Here is a 22,376-nt window from a genome sequence, read left to right as displayed (position 1 = left end):
GCAGAGGAGACGAAGTTTATGCTCTGATCTTTAAAAGACGGCGGTGGGACGGACGTCCAGCTTATGTGTCTCAGAACACGACGTCTTCCTCTCGGCCTTCTTTAATAAGGACATGTGAAGGACGTTTTCCTGAGTCTGACATCATTTTAAAGCAGGTAAAAACACAAAGATTTTCATCAGGTTGTTGAATAGAGTGAGATAAAAACAGCTCAGTCTCAATCTGTTATCGGAACGTGTTCAATCGGACAGGCAAAAATATTTGCATATAAACACAGCCACTGTAATGATTGTCTGTACTGATGTCAAAAGGAGATGTTCATCTTTAAAAACACTGACAATGAAATTGTGAAAAGTGAGTACATGTTTCTTTAAACAAATGTCAGTGCAGGGTTTTGATAACCACATGAATGCCTTCTGCATTCAGGACACAGCAGATAGATTTACAGTGATTTGTGTTGATTTGAAAGACATTTTCATGGATGACGAAATATATATGGTGCCTTGCTGCAACTTTGTGATGTGAAATGCCACGAGTTCAACCCACCAGGGCAGCTCATGAAAAAGGCAATGTTTGTTATTGTGGTTTACTACAGTATTAGGTTTTAAATCAAATCTTCTCAATTGATTTTGAGTTATTGTGTTTTTGTATAAAATCCAAAAATGAAATGAGTTACTCCAGTGGAGTTATTTTTGCATGTACTCCCAAAAGTTTTCATATATAAGAGTTACAATTTTAGCAAATGACAACAGCGCCTCCCGCAGGTTCTAGTGCCCTTTGGGCTAAGATCCCTTAAACCTGGCCTGGCGACGCCCCTGACGGTCTGATTCTGATTTGATTAGTTTCCGTTAAAATAGACCTAAACAGACAAAATATTTCATAACATTGAGTCTGTGGAAATTTCTCTCTTAGCTTTTTAGAATCACAGTACTGCTCCTGTTATTAGTGTTGTTCTATGTAAAAAAAGTTTTTTTTTGTAAAAGAATTAAAATTCCTGCTAAACTATTTATTGTGCTAAGTTTTATGATACAATCGTGGGAGAGCCAATAATTTAAAACAGGCGTGCTAGTTGTCTATATCAGCTGCTCCATTTTGCTGAGCCCACCATGGCAGACAGCAGCTTAAGGTATGGTGATACACAGCACAACCACATCACACCAACACTAGTATCTCCTTAAAAGCACGACCTTGAGTGAATTGTTGTCATTATACAACAGTTTTATCACTGATAGGCCTATTTATTATTAGATTAACAGACAAATAGTGACGAAAATTGCTGAACATGAAAGCATATTTACTATTATTTGGTAAATAATTAAATTGCCTAACTACACACAGATCCATTTCTGTGCACCAATGAACTACATTTGTTATCAAAAACTCTAATATTGAATAAAATGGAACTTAAGGATTCTAGGAGGTTGTGGCAACGTACAGACAATGTAGTACTGATTACTTTTGCTGTCTCATCAAGGTTGTCACAACATTGTCACAACCTCCTAGAAAGTTGTCAGGCAACATTGTCACAAGTTTCTGAGGAATTACATTTCAACATAGTGACAACGTAGAGAGCACCAAGCAGACGACGTTGTGGGCACCAAAACAGTACATTGTCACAACGTAACTGTGTCTGCAGGGGATGTGTTGCACCGCCGCGCATGCAATTCTCAACTCTTGTCATATCTTAATTGTTGAGACAACATCTTTAATTTGGCTTTATTTCAGGTCGAACTGTTTCCCACCACAATCGATCACGTAACAATATCAAATAATGTATGGCCTTGCGGTGCGTATAGTGCTTCTTTAATTTTTATTGTATATATTACAGCATGCATTATGTTCTAAATGTTTGTTTGCTGGTGCTGGCTGTGGAATAGTCCTTATCAGGGTGTGGAAACTTTTTGGTGCTGCAGTGTCCTCTGCTGGTGTGTTGTACTGTGCATCCACTCAGTGAAACTAAAATTCAAAACCTTTCGACTGTGAAATTTGAAATGTAACCATGAACCTTAGAGAATAAATGCCAGTTTGAATGTTTTAAGCAGGGAAAATGTCATCTGGTCTGCACCTCCTCATGTATAAATACATAAACTTAGTTGTCAAAATGTGAAGGATTTGTTTAAAAGACCTAAAAATACACATAAAAGAGACAGAGACTCAATTTTTCTTTTTAACTATGCTAATATATTGGCTTATGCATGATGAAAATCAGTATACACCATTCGCTTTAAAGTAAATACAGGATGAATCACAAAAAGCACAAATGGAAGTCTGGTAAAATGGGACCATTTAGCAAAATACCTTTTATAAAACATGAATACATCACGTTTCAATATAGATAAGCTTAGATATATAGATAAGAGAGGATAAGTCTACATGCAACTGGTTACATTTCATGTTAAAAACAGAACAAAAATAATGTAATTTTACACCTAATGTTGCAAAGTCCAATAAATCTACAAATTTGGTTGTCCAGATACAGTATTGACTAAAACTGTTGACTGAGTCCGCTGAATAGTAAATGTAACGTTATGTTTTAAGTCTCAAAGTGGGCTGGATTTTTTTCTTTTTGTGTTTTAACCATTTTAAGTAAGGAGAACACACATTATTAATCTCTATAGCACATCTGGACATGCCAGTCCAAGGCCAGCTCAAATCCTATTTTGTCATATCCAAATTGTATCCTGATCTATTTTTCATAGTCTGAACAGCAAAAAAACACCTTTGAGATTGTTGTATCTCAATCTTAAAGCTCCAGAGCCTCAAATCGGATTTCAAAGTGTCTCTTGCATCTCTGGTAATGAAACAAATGAGGACGATGTCAAATCCAGAGTGCCTGAAGTGATTGTTCGGAGGGCGAGATGATGCCCCTCCATCTCTCCTGCATTAAAAACAACATTCTAATATTTTGTGAATAAGTAAGTGAGAGAAGCAGAAGAGAAAGCTGAATGTGTGATTTGGGTCTCAGCGATAGAAAAGAAGCACAGCAGCTTCAGTGATCTCTCGGGACGCACTTGCACCTGAATTTGTCCCGTATCCATTCCAGTCAAAAGCAGGGAAATCTCCACACTGTCTGGGTGCACCTTCTGGGAAATGACCTCCTCCACCGATACAGAACTGCAGAAGATTAAGTTTATAGTTAATCCAGCATTTTTACATGCACTTATATCTTTTAGATTCTCAGTCTAACTAACAATCAACTAAATATCTGTTTAACTCAACTGACCTTCGAGTGTGAAATATTCTTTTAAATCTAACTCTAAATCCCACATCTACTCCTAAACCTCACACTAACCTTAACTTTAACACTAAAACAAGAATAGCAATAACATCCAGAACAACCGTTTTAGTGAACACCCAAAAAATGGGGAAATTCTTGCATTATACTTTATACTTTACACAGGACTACTGTAGACAATAGGGATGCACAATGATACTGGAATCTAACTGGTGTCAGCAGATCATTGTTTTATTGGCATCAGAAGATAATTAGATATTATAAATAATATTTGATGATGCATTTATTGCATTGTAACTAAGCTATAATGTTTGAGAAATTTTACTGTCTTCCCTTTAACACTTTAGTCCCGATATGTAACTTCAAGAAATGTATATGTATCAACTTTGACATTGACAGATATGCACTTGAAAAGCATTGGCAAACTGCATCGGCCCAGAATTCCTGTATCAGTCTATCCCTTGTATTGCGCCTTACTGTACCTTGTAGGCATCACTAGTAGCAGCTTCTGCAGTTCCAAATGTGACTGTGTTAGCCCAGTTTCCATCTCCATTAGGTACGTTGATGTCATTGCCCTGCTGACTAGACCAGCGGTCACCTACAGCGCATTTCCCATACATGTTGTTCTCGTGCACACTGGCCACCAGCATCCAGCCACCTCCAGCAGTGCTCATATCACAGTAGGTCTGGTAGACCACCCCGCTCTTCGTTTTAAGGAAGTACAAGCCATCTGTTTATAAACAAACAGTACTGCAAATTCAGCTTTACCTTCAGAAACTTCATGCTTGTCTTTGAGTTCTTTGCAGCTCCCGGCCACATATTTACACCAGTCATGTTTCCCGCTGGTGTCGGTTGGCAAATCATGCAGCTCACCTGCCGAATTGAGGGAATGCTGAGAAACACACTGTCATACATCAGTTCACTAGCATTTTAAATCAAGTAATGGCTCTGAGTATGTATTGCTTATCAGTTTGCAGGGAAACAAGATGTAGCCGATATTTTACTTTCCAGTTAAACAAAAATCTGATTACATTTAAAGTTTTCATGTTAATATTTTTAGAATAAACTTTTTAAACTTTTACAATAAAAATGGGAGTTATGCTTAGAAATTTTTCTATATGTTTTTCTTACCAGGATTTTCTTACCTGGTTTGGATTCACATGGGAACAGTTTCACTGACAGGCATAGCAACAGAAATCCAAAGGACAACACAGAAGACTGTTGAAACAAAATCTGCAAAACATGAAAAATGTTATACATGAACACAAAAACGTGCACATCGCACAAAATTTGTAAGCTTTTAAGTTCTTTCAAAAGACAGTAATATACTGCCTGCTCTGCTGCACCCTAAGACCGTAAGCTTCCTGGGTCACATAGTGAGTAGTGCAGGGGTGGAAATGAACCTAGGGAAGGTGGACACGGTGCAGCAGTGGCCCACACCGTAGAGTGTCAGTGAGCTGTGTAGCTTTCTTGGCTTAGCTTTGTATGACTGGCATTTCAAGCATGGGTTTGCAGATATAGTCACACATAGTTTCACCGGCTCACGGAAAAGGGTGCCATTTTCTGCTGGGACGAGAAAACTGTGTGCGCAGTTGTTGCCCTGCATGCCCAGCTGAATGAGGTGCCAGTACTGGGATTATGGTGGGTGGCTGGTGAGTTCATTGATGGGAGTGTCATTACATACAGCTGGCAGTTGAGCAAGCCAGAGTGCAGTTATCATGTAATGCAGAGGAAACTGCTGGCTGGGGCTGCACCAGTGCCAGCCCTACCTGTATGGTATTCCCTTATTGCTGTTCGCTGATCACACCTGCCTCATGCAGTTCAAAGAGTCCAAGGTTCGGGTACTGAGGTGGATTCTGGTGTTACAGGAGTAAAACTTCTCCATTCAGCACGGCTTGGCGCCTATACTGTAATGCCTATGCCCTGTCCTACCACCCTTGCACTGCTGTAGAATGCCGGTACCATCCTTGCTTTACGCAGAAAGGCGAAACATAAGAAAGGAGTGCTGTGTAGGGCCGGACTTGATGTCTTAAGCTTCTCTCTATATCTGATGAGATCTCTAGTCTGTTTTTAGCATTGAGTTACCTATTGTTCTGTTTTTAATATGGAGCAATGCTGCTGTAATACATGCAGAATGTGGTTTAACATTGTCTTGCTGAAATAATCAAGGCCTTCCCTGAAAAAGACGTCGTCTGGATGGCAGCATATGTTGCCAAAACATGTATATACCATACAGCATTAATGGTGCCTTCATAGATGTGCACGTCACTCATGCCATGTGCACTAATGTATCCCTATACCATCATGAATAGGGGCTTTTGAACTATGCACTGATAACAAGCTGACTCTTTAGCCCGGAGGACACAGTGTCCAAGATCAAATGTTCAAATGTTGATTTGTCAGACCACAGAACACTTTTCCACTTCCCCTCAGTCCATTTTAAATGAGCTCAGGCCCAGAGAAGGTGGCAGCATTTCTGGATCCTGTTTATATCTGGTTTCTTCTTTGCGTGTTAGAGCTTTAACTTGTATTTGTGGATGCAGTGATGAACTGTTTTCACAGACAGTGTTTTTCAGAAGTGTTTCTGAGCCCATGCAGTGATTTCCACTACAGAATCATGTCTGTTTTTAATGCAGTGCCACCTGAGGGCCCAAAGATCACGGCCAGCAAATACTGGTTTTTGGCCTTGTCCCTTACATACAGAGATTTCTCCAGATTCTCTGAATCTTTTAATGATATTATGTACCGTAGATGATGAAAAGCAAAAGTTCTTTGCTATTTTACGTTGATAATCATTATTCTTGAATCGTTGCACTATTTGATCATGCAGTCTTTCACAGACTGGAGAACCCCTCATCTTTACTTCTGAAAGACTCTGCCTCTTTGGAATGCTTTTTTGTACCCATTTATGTTACTGACCTGTTGCCAATTAACCACCAGGTGTTTTTTTTTTGGCATTACACAACTTTACCAGCCTTCTGTTGGCCATGTCCCAACTTTTTTGGAACGTTTTGCTGGAATCAAATTCAAAATGGGCATATATTTTTCAAATACCAATAAAATTTTTCAGTTTCAAAATTTGATATTATGTCTTTGTAGTATTTTCCTTTAAAAATACGTTTTTTATAATTTGCATATCATCGCATTCTATTTTTATTTACATTATTTTTCTGTACAGCGTCACAACATTTTTGGAAATGGGGTTGTAGTTTATACCATCTGTCTACTGCATATGATATTGCATGTGTTATGAATCATAGTTGCAGCTGTGCTGATGTACTGCATCTATAGCCACTTACACAAGAACAGAATTCTCCCACATGAGCAGAAAGGTTTTTGCAGAGCATCTAGAGAATGCAAAGACCAGCCGCTAATGACTAAGTTGGTTGTAGCTAGGTGTGAAGAATCACCTGAAGAGTCTAGGTATGGTGTGGACAGACTACAAGAAAGGCATTTGATAGCTTGCCTCACAGTTGGATACTTGCAGTGATGGAGATCTACCAAGTATGTTTAAAGACCATTCAGTTTGGGGAAACGTTGATGAGACAGTGGAAGACCAAAAATGTGGCTGTACCACACTGGATGCCACATCCAGATAGGATCACCATCAGGAAAGAGATCTTCCAAAGTGACTCCTTGTCTCCCATGCTGTTCTGCTTAGCACTGATACCGCTAAGTTCAGCTGCGCCAAGCCTGTACCACTGTTTAAGTACTCAGTGATGACATCAAAAAGAATTTGGCCTCGCAAAAGCTGCCACAGCAGGCTACAACGAGACAATCTAGTCAACAACCAAACATATCCAGCTGAATGACAAGACTGACTGATTAGGTGATTAAGTGATTAGAACTCGGACACCATCAAGTCATACAAGTACCTGGACGTTGAGGAGAGAGGTTGATAATGAAAGGTGTCAATAATGAAAACATGAACGTCAAGGCCCTTTTGTTGTGTGTATCAGATACTCTTGACTAGTACTCTGTCCAGAAAGAAACCAGGAATATTATGGAGAAGTACTTAAGCAAGAAACCAGGTAGAATTGTACACTGCATGTACAAATCTACTGAGACCTCGACAGGACAACAGTGAACAAAGAAGCATCCATGGCCTAACTATGCAGTTCCGGTCTCAAGGGAGAAACAGAGCACCTTATCATTGCAGCCCAGGACCAGGCACCTCCAGGTTCCACCAGAAGAACATGCTGCAAGTGTAGCATGTGCAGCAAGGAAGAAGAACATATGAGTCACATAGTTGCTGATTGTGCAACACTTGCACATAGTGCACGCACAACAAAGTGGCCAGCTACATCCACTGGACCATGTGCAAGCACCTGGGGGTACAAGGGCATAACAAGTACTATAAGCATGTCCCTGACATTGTAGTCCATGCCAATGACAAGACCATCATGCGAGATGTGCCCACACTCTAAAAAGTGATGTGTTAAATAACAACACACCAACTTGTGTTACCCATTTTAGCACTATTTGTGTCATTGTTTTCTGATGTAATACACTCTGCGTTAAAAGTAATCCAAAATGTGTCATTTCCAACTGAATACACTGGTGTGCCTATTTAGGGACAGAATGTTTTGTTTTTTAACACATCTGTTTTAAGAGCATTATAAATACAAAACTGTCTTCTGTTCTAGTTTTTCCTCTATACATCATCCTGTACATGATAAATTCATTAACAGATTATTTAGCTTTACAGTAAAGAAACATTGGGCCTCATTCACCAACCATTCTTCAGAAGAAATTTCTTCTTAAAACCCACCCCAAAAAGGTCCTGTCATTCACCAGGGTTTTCTTATTTGAGATTTATTCTTAGGTAAAAACAGAATCTACACACACTCACAAGCACAAAGGTGAGAACAGTTCTGGGGTTGTCATTAATCTGATGTAGACTTTTTCTTAGGACCTTTCTCAAGAACACATTTAAGAAAAAAACATTATTACATACATTGGTGAATTAGGCCTATTGTTCTTAAAGATGTGCTTTTTTTATTTTTTCCCCTATTGAGGATACTAGATCAAAATAAATATTAACAGATCAAACCATATCAAACAGGAAAGTTTAAATATGCCAAACTTAAATACATGGAACTAAGTAAATACATCTGTTGACTTAGCCACCCCTGTTTATATCATATGGGTTTTCTACACTTCAGGAAAATCAATGTTTCTTGTGTTTCTTACCAAAACAGTGAGAGATGAATAAGTTTCTCTTTCTCAAATAGGACACTTCATCTACACCTCAGCACTAAGACTTTAAGACTTAAAGTAACCATCCAGACAAATATAACTGCACTATTTAACATGCAAAGCTTGCGACACAAACACACAAGATTCTCAGTCAGCTTGGTCATACCCATACGATATTTATAAGCAAGCTCATCAAAACAAATATAAAATGATAAGACACCTAAATTAAAAATTCCCCCAGACTTCATCTTGCACACTTCTTATTCACTAAATCTGTAATAAAACAGTAGCAGGTTAAAGGTAGTAGGCCTTTGACCAAAAACTTATCTATAGCACTGCTAAATTATTAGCCAAACAAATCAACTACTTTGCTAATGTTTACTGTGCTGTCCTTTTGACTGGTCACATCAATTTTGCTGTATCACCTAGCCACCTAGCATATTCTGCTCTCCCTCTTCAAACAGCACTTACTACAGAATGGTGGTCAGTCTAATGGGGCCTTCTGGATGGGCAGGAGCAATTAAAGACACAACCAGGTTGTTTTGTCGTGCCAATTATAGACCATTACTGATAGACAATTGAATTCTAGTAGTCCTACATTAAATATTACACTTTCCGCACCAACATCATGAGTATTATGTGTTTGGTTCCATTAGTAGCCTTGAGTCTCCCAACTTTTGCCGTTCATTTTTATATGCAAGTCTCAGAAGCTGCTGGTGCTCCTATACCTGTTCTTCTACTCCCTCTTCCACTACAGGGGGTTCTTTATGGCTTAGTACGAAATCCATGAGTAACTGTGATTCCTTGTTAGATATCAAGCGATATGAACTTTTACTAGTGGACTGGTGAAGCACGGTGTTAGAAAACTTTTGAGAAGTACCTGGGGCAGTTTTGCTTCTACTCAACAGATTGAAGTTTGAAAAAGGTGAAAGACATTCCCACATCTGCTGTAACAGCTGTCAAACCTGACAAATGAATGCAGCTCTGCCAGATGTTTTGGCTGCCTCTGTTCTTGAACTGACGCTTATAGAAACATCCTCTTCTGAAACCACATGACCCAGTTACCTGATCTTCTTCTGGAAGAACGTGCCATGTTTCCAACTCCACTAACCTTCTGAGGTCTGAGGGTATTTTCTCAATTTTTGCATATCTTCTTCTTTAAAGGCTCTTCATATAACATGATCCTCATATGTTTCATATCAAAATGCTCCGTTATCTTCATCACTACTTTCCAAAACTGCTGCAGCAGTTTCAGCAGCTGTAAACTCTCTGCACGCCATTTCACATGAGTTTCCGATGTGGACTGAATGAAGAATGAAGGGTTTCTGGCGTGATGGTCAGTCCTTAGTGATTTCCTGAGAGTCCATTGGTCAGTTTCACACAGAATGTAGTCGGACACACGAATCCACCAGTTCCACACTTTATAGGCTCATAACTCCGGATGTGAGTCATGTACAATGTTGGAACCGTATTTCTGTGCTGTATTACTGCAAAGATGTGTGGGTGAGTTTGTTGACCGCAGAGGGTTAAAGCCTTGTTTAGTAAGAGAACACTGTATCTAATCACTCAAAGTGCTGTTGAAGAGTCAAAGAAAAAACAGTGACATCATCCAACAAAGTAGTGCAGAAACTCTGAACATTTGCACCATCACATACTGGAAGGCTCCATTGTAAAAGCATCCTGTTCAATTCAAATGATCTAAACGGGGTACAGAATCTTAGTGCCCTTAGAGCAGCTCAGCTCAGTCACACTTTCTTGTTAAAACTTTCCGGTTTTGCAAAAATAGCTCATTCAAATGATTTCATATGAACCGTCTTCCATTCTTTGTTCACAAATAATTTTCAGTTCACCAGCTGCCAATCAAATATCTGCTGCTGTGAGCCTGCACAGGATTCATTTTCAAGACATTTATCCAGATCAGTTTTATCTGCTTAGTTGCAAAAGGATGACTTTTACTTTATCATCAAGTTTATTACCCCTGTGGCAACCATATAGTTCCTGGTGATGTACTTGACTGTGGCCAAAGTGTTGCTGCTAGTATCCTGAAGGTTGTGAATTGTGACTGTGAAAGTGTCTGATTTGCTCCTTGTTCCTCATTGCTGAAGAGAGATAAATCATGTTATGTTGTTGAAGATGTTTTGGGTCACCTCTAATCAAGACAATGTGGTGCAGAGCTACCATGTGAACCTTCTAGGAATGCATGACCTTTCACTTTCCTATTAAATTGTTAATCATATGGAACGGCACTGGAGGTCATCGGGCCTTATTCATCATTATCTTTAGACCAGCTGAGCCCTGAAATTTGATTCTCCTCTTGTTAGCGCCAGTAGTGCTTGCATAACCTTGTTTTGTTTCTGTGTTTCTAGGTCTGCTTCTCAAAGACAGCTATAGCTTGTGTTGCTTGTGTTATTGAACATGCTTCAGCCAACATCATGCTTGTTCTTGTCTTGTGACTAGTGCTTGTACTTGTTGCTGCTACTGTTTCCTCTTTCCGTATTTGTCTTGAAGACTGATCCTGGTGATCCTTCAGCTGGCACGGTGTTGCGGATAGGCCTTTTCACTGCAATGGCCTCACTGAGATGAAGCAATATCAGGTTACTAGCTAGATCAAACAGAGCTGCTCAAACAATAATTCGTAGACTGATGAGGTCTTTAAACAAAGGACAAAGAAATTTTGTTTTTTTAGCATTGAGAAGAGCACACACAGCAACCAGCAACTACATAAGCAAATATAGACATTTTAACAATTCAATATCTCATGTAAGAAACCAGATCCTTAATAATCAGTTAGAAGAATTGCGTACAGACATTGCCCTGGGAAGGGCAAAGCAGGAAAAAAGTTTGAGAGAGGCTGTACGGACAATAGGTTAATGCAGTCAGTAACAATGGCTATTTAACGTTAACCTTTCCTGAACTGTTTCACTTTCCATAGTTCCAGTGTTGCTTGCCGTTGATTCCTATTCAGTGAGCCATGCAGGAGGCTTTGAGTTGTGATCAGAAACATGAATCGGGTGCAACACCAGCAGCTTTACAGAGACTTGCAAGAATCCTCACTTAATCGGTCCAACATCTTTATTACAAACTAAGCTTAGACTAGTTGGGTTATTTACGGCTGGTACAGACAGCTGGCAGATCGCAGCCTTGTGAGGCAGTGCTGGGGTGTTTAGCTTGGCACGAGTGTGGTTATCTCCTCGCTCTCGGCTCCTGTGCTTTCATATTTATAAGTGCGGCATGAATAGGCCGTCATCAGTGATGTTGGTTGACTTGATTTGCATACTGTGATGTGTCACTGTACTTTGGTACGAAGACCCTTGTTTATTGGACACTTCTAGGAGTCACTGTGACAGTTCAAACCAGGGGTCATCAAAGAGGCACCCAGGTTAAACACAGGCTTATCCATACAGAGAAGAAACAGAAGATAACAGCAATGGTCAGGCCCAGATAAGCCAAAGAACAAGAAGCTAAGTAAGCCACTGTCTAGGAAACAAAAAATAAAGCTTAGATCTACAAAACATACAAAAGACCTCCCGGCCTGCCAGCCCAAAGTGAGGGATGTGTGTATGCAGTAAATCATCTGTAGGTATGATAATGGAAGGGTCGAGGGGGCTAATCCCAGATGGTCCATGTGTTGAAACCTCATGACACATAAGTTAATTCACAAATGCTGTTTCTGTCGTATAAATATTTAGGCATTTAAGCTAAACAAAGGAACCAAGACAGCATACAGTCATACAGGCAAGACACAGTGGAGAAATAAACATTCAGAAACATCCAGAGTTTTCGTTTCTGATAAGCACTTTCCTAACTCAGTGCAAATAAATGTTCATGAAGTGGTGCAGACATGACACTACGCATTAGATTTAAAAGATATCACTGAGCAAATAATAAGAGTTGTAGACGGGTTCCCAGCAGCTGTATGTAGCCTCTTTCATTCACATTTGCGCCTGGAGCTTGGCAGTATAACAGTGACAATGATAAATTATGTCACAATACAATACAATATGCCCTTCTGAACATATTGTGTATATCATCAGTATTTGCATGGTGTGCACGCAAAAAGGACACCCGCTATTCGCTGCAAACAACAATAACATTAAAAAAGCATAAATACACTTTTTTGAGCAGGGGTATAAACTTTGTCCACAGCTATTCCAACAAGCCGCTGATGGAGTAAGTTGGTCTAAATTGCCTGAAACTACTTTCTTGTCCATTTCTGTGCTGTGACCTGCATATGCAGAAGGAGTCCCATTTAAAAAACAACCTTGCTCCTAATATTACAGACAGTAATGGCCAGACAACCAAGAGCATCGATTTTTTGTGTTTTAAACAAGTAGTAAACAACTGTCGAGGCTTACTGGGATTAACACATAAGAACTTACAGGTTCTCATGATACTGATTTATATGAGTGAACACACATCAGTTCACTAGCAGTGAAATAAGCAGGAGTTAGTGTGCAGTTAATGAGTAAATAAGCTGTGAATTAATGACAAATTAAACTATCAGTTTACAGTGTTCTCAATTACTAATCGCTAAGTACTTAATCATGCTTAATGAGCAGTTAATTAACGTATAATGAGCATTTAATTACTTGTTAGTATATACAGTAATTGCAGATACATTTGTGACTCTTAATATAAAGAGTTACCAAAAGTAGTTTATCAGATATGTTAAATAAGGTTCCTTGATTCCCATAATAACACAGAAATGACCCAGAGTGCACTTCCAGTTGGTTGATGGAGGAACCATATGTGTCATTCCTCTCTGGAGTTGTGTCCTTTTCTAGACTTTGTGGCAAACTTTATGGACGTGTACTTAGTATTTCACCTTGTTTTACTGGAAATATATTGATATACTGGAATACAAATTAATTTCTAGAGGTATCCAAAGAGTGAAGTGCATGAGACAGGATTTTGTATTTGATAAACACATTTACATACATTTATTTCTGTATGGTACATTTCTATGTGTAATATGTCCCCAAACATTTTAAAATAAAAGCATTGTAAAATATATTTGAATATTTGATAATATATTCTGTAATATATTTTAGTGTTTGGAATGTATTTCAAAAATATAAAAATATACACCCCAATCAGGCATAACATTATGATAAAACTGTGTTGGTTGTGAATCATGGGGTGGCACTTCGGGGTGGTGGCTGCGGCACAGATTCTACTGGCAGAACAGAAACTGTGGCTTTGACTGTAACAGAAACTGTAACATATATGTTACATATATATGAGTGGCACACCTATACCATATTTCTTGCACTTATTTTTGCAATTATATATATATAATTACACCAATAAGGCATAACATTATGACCACCTCCTTGTTTCTACACTCATTGTCCATTTTATCAGCTCCACTTACTATATAGGTGCACTTTGTAGTTCTTTAGTGGTCAGGACCCCCATGGACCCTCACAGAGCAGGTACTATTTGGGTGGTGGGTCATTCTCAGCACTGCAGTAACACTGACGTGGTGGTGGTGTGTTAGTGTGTGTTGTGCTGGTGTAAGTGGATCAGACACAGCAGCGTATTATCAGCATTTTATCTTTTGTTTTACTGTGATCAGAAACTAAAATCTGAGTCACAAATCGATGCAAGATTCACCAGAGGGTTTGTTGCCCCAGAGAAAAAGATTTTCTTTATTGTACTATAAAAGCAGAAATGTCTGCTCCTCTAGTTTATTTCCACTGACCTGTTTATCATCCTGTACTTACTTGTTCACATATGATCTAACTTTACAGTAATTGGACATTCTTCCTAAGAGCCTCACTTTTTAAAACAAATATTAACATAATGAACAAATATTAACATCCTAGCAGTCAACGGTTGTTGGCAAACATTGTTTTTAAAGGAGGCTGATTGGGGTAGCAGTGAACGTACTGTAACTTGAAACTTGCCACACAGGAAAATGCAAATATGTCACGCTAGACTGAACTGGGTAAATACTAGTGATAAGCCCGCTCCTGAAACATGAAACATGTATTTTGTATTTCATTTTTTCATTTCCTCATGGTTTCTGCTTTGACCCAGATATAAATAGGCTACTGTTTCTCAGACTGGAGATTCTTCATCTGCACCTCCAACACTGAGACGTCCATCCAGACAAACACAACTGCACACAGAAAACACCAGCAACAGAGCAGGTACTTTAATTATGCCTCATAAAAATATATTTTTGTGTGATGTGCCATATTATTATTATTATTATTATTATGAATAAGTTTTGTTTTTTTCATGCAGATTTATCTACAAAGATGTTGTCTGTGCTGTGCTTTGGATTTCTGTTGATATGTCTGTCAACAAACCTGTTCCCCTGTGAATCCAAATCAGGTGGGTAAATCCTACATATAGAGAAACAAAATAAAAACACCTGTTGCTGTGCTGTTTATATTCAATTATATATATTTATATATGTATTTTTTTCCTATCATACATTGCCGTTTAAAATGTGTAAATCTAACCCCATTGTTTTCAAACAACCTACAAAATTCTTAGGTTTAACTGCTTAAAACAGTTCAAATGAAAGTTTTCTTAAATTAAACTTCCTAAATAAAAGTAAATCATGTTCTTTTCTCAGCCCTGAAAATATATAAGAAATAATTCATTCATTCAGAGCTGTGACTTGATTTGAGATGCTAGTGAACTCACAAAGTGCTCCTCAACATTCTGTCGTTACAGTGGGTATGATGTACATACTGCAGGATGGAGAAGCTCCTGAGAGACCTGACAGGAGTAACTACGTGGCTCGAAGCTGCAAAGAACTCAGAAACAAGTATAAAATCGATGAAGGTAAAGCTGAAATAACTTGAGTTTGAAATTTTCCACAAAAATATGTTTTGATCAGTCAGTGACATTTGTTTATAAACAGATGGCCTGTACTTTCTGACAACGGAGAGCGGGGTGGTCTACCAGACCTACTGTGACATGACCACTGCAGGAGGTGGCTGGACACTGGTGGCCAGTGTGCACGAGAACAACATGTATGGGAAATGCACTGTAGGTGACCGCTGGTCTAGCCAGCAAGGTAACAACCCCAACGTACCTGATGGAGATGGAAACTGGGCCAACACAGCCACATTTGGAACTGCAGAAGCAGCTACCAGTGACGACTACAAGGTACAATAAGGTGCAGTACCTTATATGCATTATGTATAAAAGTACAACAGTGTGCAAAAGTAAGAGTTCACCATTTTATTTATTCAGTTTCCAGCCAAAACATTTTTTTACTGAAAATCGCACAAAAGCTTCCAACACAAAAATCTATCCAGACTTTCTTTATTTCTTTTGCACCCTGCCACCTCTTTAACTCTTCCATCCTTTCAATCTTAAAGAGTAACTACACCCCACTATTTTCAGCTGACTCCACCCCTAGCTCAACTTTGAAAAATGCTCAAATGGGAGGGGCATGCTGGGAGTACACTGCAGTGCTCTACGGGTTTGGAAGTGGGGCTGTGAGGGGAAACTGGGTGGGCTGGGCTGCTGTGTTTTTAGAGCTAGTGTACATTAGCTACCAGAAAATATGGAGAGTGACTGAATCAAACGGCACTTTTGCAACTGAGAGGGCTTATGAGGTTGATGATTTTTCTCCACTTTCATCCCCATCTTCTACGAGGGAAGGTGTTTCTGATCAGGCAGTGCGTCTTGAGCCTTAACATTGACTCAAGCCGCCGAAGTTAACATAGCGCCAGAAAATGAGTAGCGGTGAGCGGCAGAGGCGCCGAACGGTAAAACATTCCTTAAAACTAACAGTGAGCTTCTAATTATCTGTTCAGCAGATCCATATTCAATATAACCCTAGTCCTGATTTCTTAGATGCCCTGAATTCTGGAATGAATAAAGTGGATTTCTTTGAACTCTGTCTAAGTTTCATTCAGTTTGACATCAAGGTCACAGACGGCATCACCGGTCAGCCAGGGTTTGCTGCAGTGGCCCTAAATCCTTACGTTCTGCAAGCTGTTCATGGCACTTACCGGTGTTACATCTGATTCAGTTCTGCCTCAAATTCATGTTCCCCTTCATAAATCGGACCCTCAGCGCCGCCACATTGTTTGACTGATGTAATTCAGTACAAAGCTGCATCAACCGTGTGTATGGCAGAGTTGAACCAGAGGGGCGCTGCAGAGGCGGAACTGACCATGATAAAAATGGGCATTTTTACAGTTTGTTTCACATTTTAGGCAAGGCTGGTGTATTTTATCATCACAGAGCTGTGCATTTCAGCTGTTAATGAAAAAAAAGGTCTTAGGGTGGTGTTACTTTCTAAAACCAAGTTACAGCCACCCCCCCGCCCCAAATATCTATTTTTGGATGATTATGCAAATATGACAGACCACCCTTTTTATTTGATTTATTTTGTATTATTAAAGGTGATCAGGTACAAGTTATCCATTGTTCAGTGTCAGGGCAAAGGTGTTCAGTGTCACTCTTTACCTTTATTACAGCCTCCATTCTTTTCACTCACTCTCAGTTTCTCAAAGAAATCTGGAGGATATTCAGGCTTGGTTGCATTTTCTGCTTCTCACAATCTGATCTCCAAAAGACAAATACAGTGTGTTTACTTAAACAGTTGTTCAGTTGTTGCTGCTAATCTCAGATTACATTCCTCCACTGTTGACGTAACTTGACTGTAAACTGTACCCTCCACCCTGAGATGCTTTGTGAAGGCTTTTTAATTCTGTTTAACGGTCCATCGCTCTTATTTCTTACAGAACCCTGGGTATTACGACATTGTGGCTCAGGATGTGTCTGTGTGGCATGTTCCTAATAACGCTCTGGTACAACAGTGGACTGCTGCTTCTATCTTACGCTACCACACTGAAAACCGGATTCTCAGCCTCCATGGAGGGAATCTTTTCAACTTATTCAAGGTAAAACCACAAATATCTCAAATCCAATTTTTATTCTTCCCATATGAGAAGAGCTGGAGAAAGTACAGTGAGACTGTACTTAAGTGGAAGTGAGGGTACTGTATCAAAATCTTATTTAATTAAAAATGTAGAACCAAAAATATACTTTAGTGAAGGTTAAAATGATCTACATGATATACATACTAATGTATCTGAAGTAAGGAGTCAGCATAACAGACAAAACCTTCTGTGAGGGAGATTTTAGGGGCTTTAAAACTTTTGACACTCATAAATACATTCTTAAAAAAGATGGTTCTTCAAGAGCTCTTCATGACCACTCAAAGAACCACTTTGTGTGATTTAATGGTTCTTTGCATTGTAAAAGGGTTCTTCGGATTCATGGAAAATGTGTTGTAGATGGTTCTGCTAGAACCTTTTTGAAAAGAGTCCTATATGGCACCAAAAAGCTTGATGTCGTAATTGCAGAACCCTTGAGTGCTATATGGAAGCAACTTTTTAAAGAATGTACAAACTTTATATTTGGTAAAATTGTCAATTGAAATGTGTTCTTTTATATGATATAAATTGGCAGCGCTTTGTTAAACAGAGATCTATGTATGTTGATTTTCATTTTTAGCAAATGATAAACCAGAATCATTCATTACTATAAGATAAATGTGTGGAGTAAAGTGAACTGTATCATATTTAAAAATACACAAATTTGAACAATCTGATGTAACTCAGTGTGGAGACATTTCCTCTAATACATAAGAAGATATGTAGGGTGTGTCCCAACACCTAGTGAGCTCTCTGACTAGTCTCTGTCGACACAGGCAGCTGTTTATGTAGGCAGCATTCTAACCATCATTAGAGCTTATAAGACAAATAAATTAGATGCTCTAGTTAGACAGTGATGATGTTGCCACACATACAAATTGTAGATGTCCGAGAAAAAATCTCATGTATCTCCGAAATGGCAACTTTACAGGGAAAAGATGTTTTTTTTACTTTTCATGTAAGTTCATATCAGGAGGTTTTATTCCAAGTCATTTTGGAGCATTTCTCCATTCATCATGGAACTGTGACACAATGTAAAGGGCAGCCTCCGTCTTCAAATAGAGTAGAAAAATAAAAATGGACAAAAATGGAGATCCATGTTTTCATTTGGGCAGTCAAGATACACACACACATACACACATATCAGCCACTTCATTAAGTGCACCATGTATCTACATTTATTGTCCATCTTATCAGCTCCCCTGACCATATAGTTTCACTCTGTAGTTCTACAGTTAGAGATTGTAGTCCATCTGTTTCTCTGTTCTTAAGTGGTCATGGCCCCCACAGTCCCCCCACAGAACGGGTCACTCTCAGCACCGCGGTAACACTGACGTGGTGGTGGTGTGTTAGTGTGTGTTGCGCTGGTCTGAGTGGATCAGACACAGCAGTGCTGCTGGAGTTTTTAAACACCTCAGTGTCACTGCTGGACTGAGAATAGTCCACTAACCAAAAACATCCAGCCAACAGTGTCCTGTGGGCAGCGTCCTGTGACCGCTGATGAAGGACTAGAGGATGACCAACATAAACTGTGCAGCAGCAGATGAGCTATCGTCTCTGACTTTACATCTACAAGGTGGACCGACAAGGTAGGAGTGTCTACTAGAGCGGACAGTGAGTGGACACAGTTTAGAAACCACAGCATATGGTAAGTGGAGCTGATAAAATGGACAGAGTGTTGTACTAAAAGAAGTGGTTGGTTGATGTATATGAGTTTGTATATATCAACATAATTTTCCACATTCTCAGTAAGCCATAAAATAGCCAGTATCTTCTGTAACATACAATAAAAGGTAAGGAACAATCCCAGAACGTTTCATTCATGTAGTTCAAAGGTTATGGCTTTTTCAAAAGCATTTTAAGGCAAAACTGAAGGCCACACACACTTTTTAAGACACTAATGAAGAAATGAGCTCAAAACTTGCCCAATATTGGCCACAATGACATGATTTCTTGAAAGAATCTCAGATGGTCAGCCTTGTGTTTCCTTATTCATTTTGCTTTTAGAAATTTCCAGTGACATATGCAGCAGGGGTTTGCCGTACTAATAACGGACCTACTGCCCCAGTGGTGTACGACTTTGGAAATGAAGCCTCTACCAGGAACTTTTATGGTCCCGACGTGAGAGGTAAGTCAACATCCTTTCACATGAAGTAAAATTCGTAAAATTATGAAAATTTCATGCCTCTAGCCTTTTCCAAGATAGTGCCAGTGTGGTGTTCCGTCTTTCCCTACCCGTTCTATGTTCAGTGGTGTGGTAGTGCTTATACTGCCACATTATTACTTATTTAAGATTGGCAAATGATATTCAACATTCATACCTCTATGGTGGATTTCTGGGACCAGAATCTGGAGGGACAGAGTAGCTTTTATTGCCAATTTTCCAGAATAATGGATGGGGTCACAAGGAGAGCCCCTGAGTTGGTTCATATCTTAAGCACAGAACCTTTTCAATGAATACTGCCAGATATTTCTCTTAGGGCCCCTCCTTTTTTTGCTATACATGCTGCCATGAGGTGAAATTATTAGGAAGCACAACGTCAGCTTTCATCTTTATGCTGACAATATACGGCTTTACCTTCCCATTAGACCTCATGACAATGGCTCTTTAAGGTCTCTCAGCAGTTGTCAACTCTGTGGTAAGGATCAGCTTCTTCCAGCTCAGAAACAGATTAACCAGTCTCTATTGCAACGCTTACAATTAGTCCAAAAAGTAGCAACTAGGTTACTGACTACTACCAGGAAAAGAGACCATATTACTCCAGTCCTCACTTCACTTCATTGGCTACCTGTCCAGTTCAAGATACAGTTCAAAGTGCTTTTATTTCTTTTTAAAGCACTTAATGGTCAGACCCCCTTGTATGTTGGCAGTATGCTCATTCCCTCTACCACACAGCGAGCTTTGAGATCATCCTCACAGAACTTGCTGGCTGTTCCTATATGGGCTCGTTTTAAGTTTAAAGTTGACCGTATGTTTGCAGTCTATGCTCTGAGATCATGGAACATTCTACCTCTCACTATTCGCCAATGCACCTTCAATCGCTGTTTTTAAATCACTACTAAAAACATATTTATACAAACTCACATTCGAATAGTGAAGGGCTGTGGTAATTATACATGTTTAAGTCGGTGTTTTAAGTCTTTTTTATCTCATCTTATCTGTTTTTTTATTTCATTTTTATTCTTTTACCTCTTTTATTCATGTTTTCTTTCCTATTTTATGCAACTTGTCTTATTTTTATGTTTATTTTCCTTCTTGTTGTGTTTGTCTGTGCTGATTTGATGTACAGCAACTTGGCCAACACGAGTTGTTTTAAGAATGCTTTATAAATAAAACTTACTTAATACTTACTAGCCTGAATAAAGACTAAATGTGAGATTAAAAATCAATATTGTTATTCGATTAAAAGCAATTAATTATAATAATAGTTTAATATAATCTTTTCAGGAGAGTTTGAGACTGGCTACATCGCTTTCCGGGTGTTTAATGTTGAGAAGGCAGCCATGGCGATCTGTTCTGGAGTCAGACCAACTGGCTGCAATACAGAACATGTGAGTTAATAAACTGTCAAATTTCACATTTTAGTTTTGGAAATGGAACAGATATACTGTATGTATTTAAAGCTATTTTAAGAAATGCACCTGGATTGTAGCCCAGTAATTGGTTTATTTTATGCATATCTTCAATCTGGTTTCTCTCATTTTGCTACATATGTGCATTTGCTCAAACATAACTGAATTGAGAAGAGCAGCCCTGGAAGCTGAACACACCACCACAATTCAACACTACATCTACAGCACCACAATAAAATAAAATAAAATAAAATAAAAGGAAGAAACTCTAAATTGTGACTTCAGACTGTAGATCGCAAACTGTAGAAGACTTTCTTTTGTCAGATTACGTAAGTGTGTTGAATGAACTATTAATGTAATTAAATTTTTTGTAGATGTACTCAGTGTTGAATATTGAACATTTGCCTATATACCATATATATCTATAGATACATTGTTGATGTTTTGCAGTACTGTATTGGTGGAGGAGGTCATTTCCCAGAAGGTGCACCAAGACAGTGTGGAGATTTTGCTTCTTTTGACTGGAATGGATACGGGACAAATACAGCCGCCAGTGCGTCCCGAGAGATCACTGAAGCTGCTGTGCTTCTTTTCTATCGCTGAGACACAAATCACACACTCAGCTTTCTCTTCTGCTTCTATCGTGTAATAAAGTTACAGAATGTAATAATCAGTGATTTATTACAGTGAAATTCATTAGGTAGACCTAGAAGAAGAAATCAAAGTAACCTGAAAAAGATAACATAACATATATTATGTTATCTGGCATTTCCAGATTCGTCAGCGTAATTAATGATGTGTTTTACCTACCAGCAGCTCATTACATCTTTAAAATGGTTCAAACACAAGGGGGATTACAGTCTACTTTGTTTTGTACTCAATAACTGCAATAAACAGGTGGGCGACTACACATTTTTGCTAAACTCTACAAATTGAATTATATTTCAAACCCTTTGATTTACCACATATCCCTTATATAAACTTTACTCTGAGACTTTCACTATAAAATAAAGTTAAATTCACAACTGAACATCAGTTTCAGTCAAGACCTGTATTTTAAGTGCATAATTATTGGACTCTGCAACATCAGGCACCAACTTACATTTTTGTTATCTATTTCTTCACAACCTCATTTAAAACAGCAAACTTAACCAAATTTATGTAGACACATCTCGCCCTGTTGCTCAGCTTATCTATACTGAACTGAAATAATATTTTCCTGAAAGGTGACTTTCCTTTGTACTGTTTTGTGATTCATTCTGTATTTCCTTTAAAGCAAACAGTTTGCTCTGGTTTGCATCATGTGTAAACCAATATATTAGCATAGTTAAAAAGCAAAAACTAAGTGTCTGTGTCTTTAATGCTTTCATTTTTTAGTCATCTGAACAAATCCTTCACATCTTGACAACTAAAAAGTTTGGCAGATATGAATCTGAACAAAAGAATAATATTCATC

The 22,376-nt window shown here is 38.7% G+C and overlaps 2 protein-coding genes across 2 annotated transcripts; one reads left to right on the top strand and one right to left on the bottom strand.

Annotated features, from left to right (window-relative positions):
- Positions 1-2,959: 2,959 nt before the first annotated feature.
- LOC118817140 (intelectin-like) lies at positions 2,960-6,880 on the bottom strand. The gene is made up of 4 exons (XM_036583853.1): positions 6,808-6,880; positions 4,002-4,106; positions 3,716-3,963; positions 2,960-3,112 (listed from the first exon to the last, which is right to left on the bottom strand). The coding sequence occupies exons 1-4, from the start codon at positions 6,878-6,880 to the stop codon at positions 2,960-2,962; spliced, it is 579 nt and encodes a 192-aa protein (XP_036439746.1).
- A 7,559-nt stretch (positions 6,881-14,439) lies between these two features.
- On the top strand, positions 14,440-21,830 carry LOC118816852 (intelectin-like). Its single transcript, XM_036583444.1, has 8 exons — positions 14,440-14,587; positions 14,685-14,774; positions 15,123-15,233; positions 15,313-15,560; positions 17,153-17,311; positions 19,355-19,475; positions 20,796-20,899; positions 21,371-21,830. Exons 2-8 carry the CDS (start codon positions 14,699-14,701, stop codon positions 21,521-21,523), a joined length of 972 nt encoding a protein of 323 aa, XP_036439337.1. The 5' UTR covers positions 14,440-14,587; positions 14,685-14,698; the 3' UTR covers positions 21,524-21,830.
- The last annotated feature ends 546 nt before the right edge of the window (positions 21,831-22,376 follow it).

Source organism: Colossoma macropomum, unplaced genomic scaffold, assembly GCF_904425465.1.
Source record: "Colossoma macropomum unplaced genomic scaffold, Colossoma_macropomum, whole genome shotgun sequence".
NCBI lineage: Eukaryota > Metazoa > Chordata > Actinopteri > Characiformes > Serrasalmidae > Colossoma > Colossoma macropomum.
Note: the sequence above shows the minus strand (reverse complement) of the source record. Positions and strands in the feature narration are given on the sequence as shown.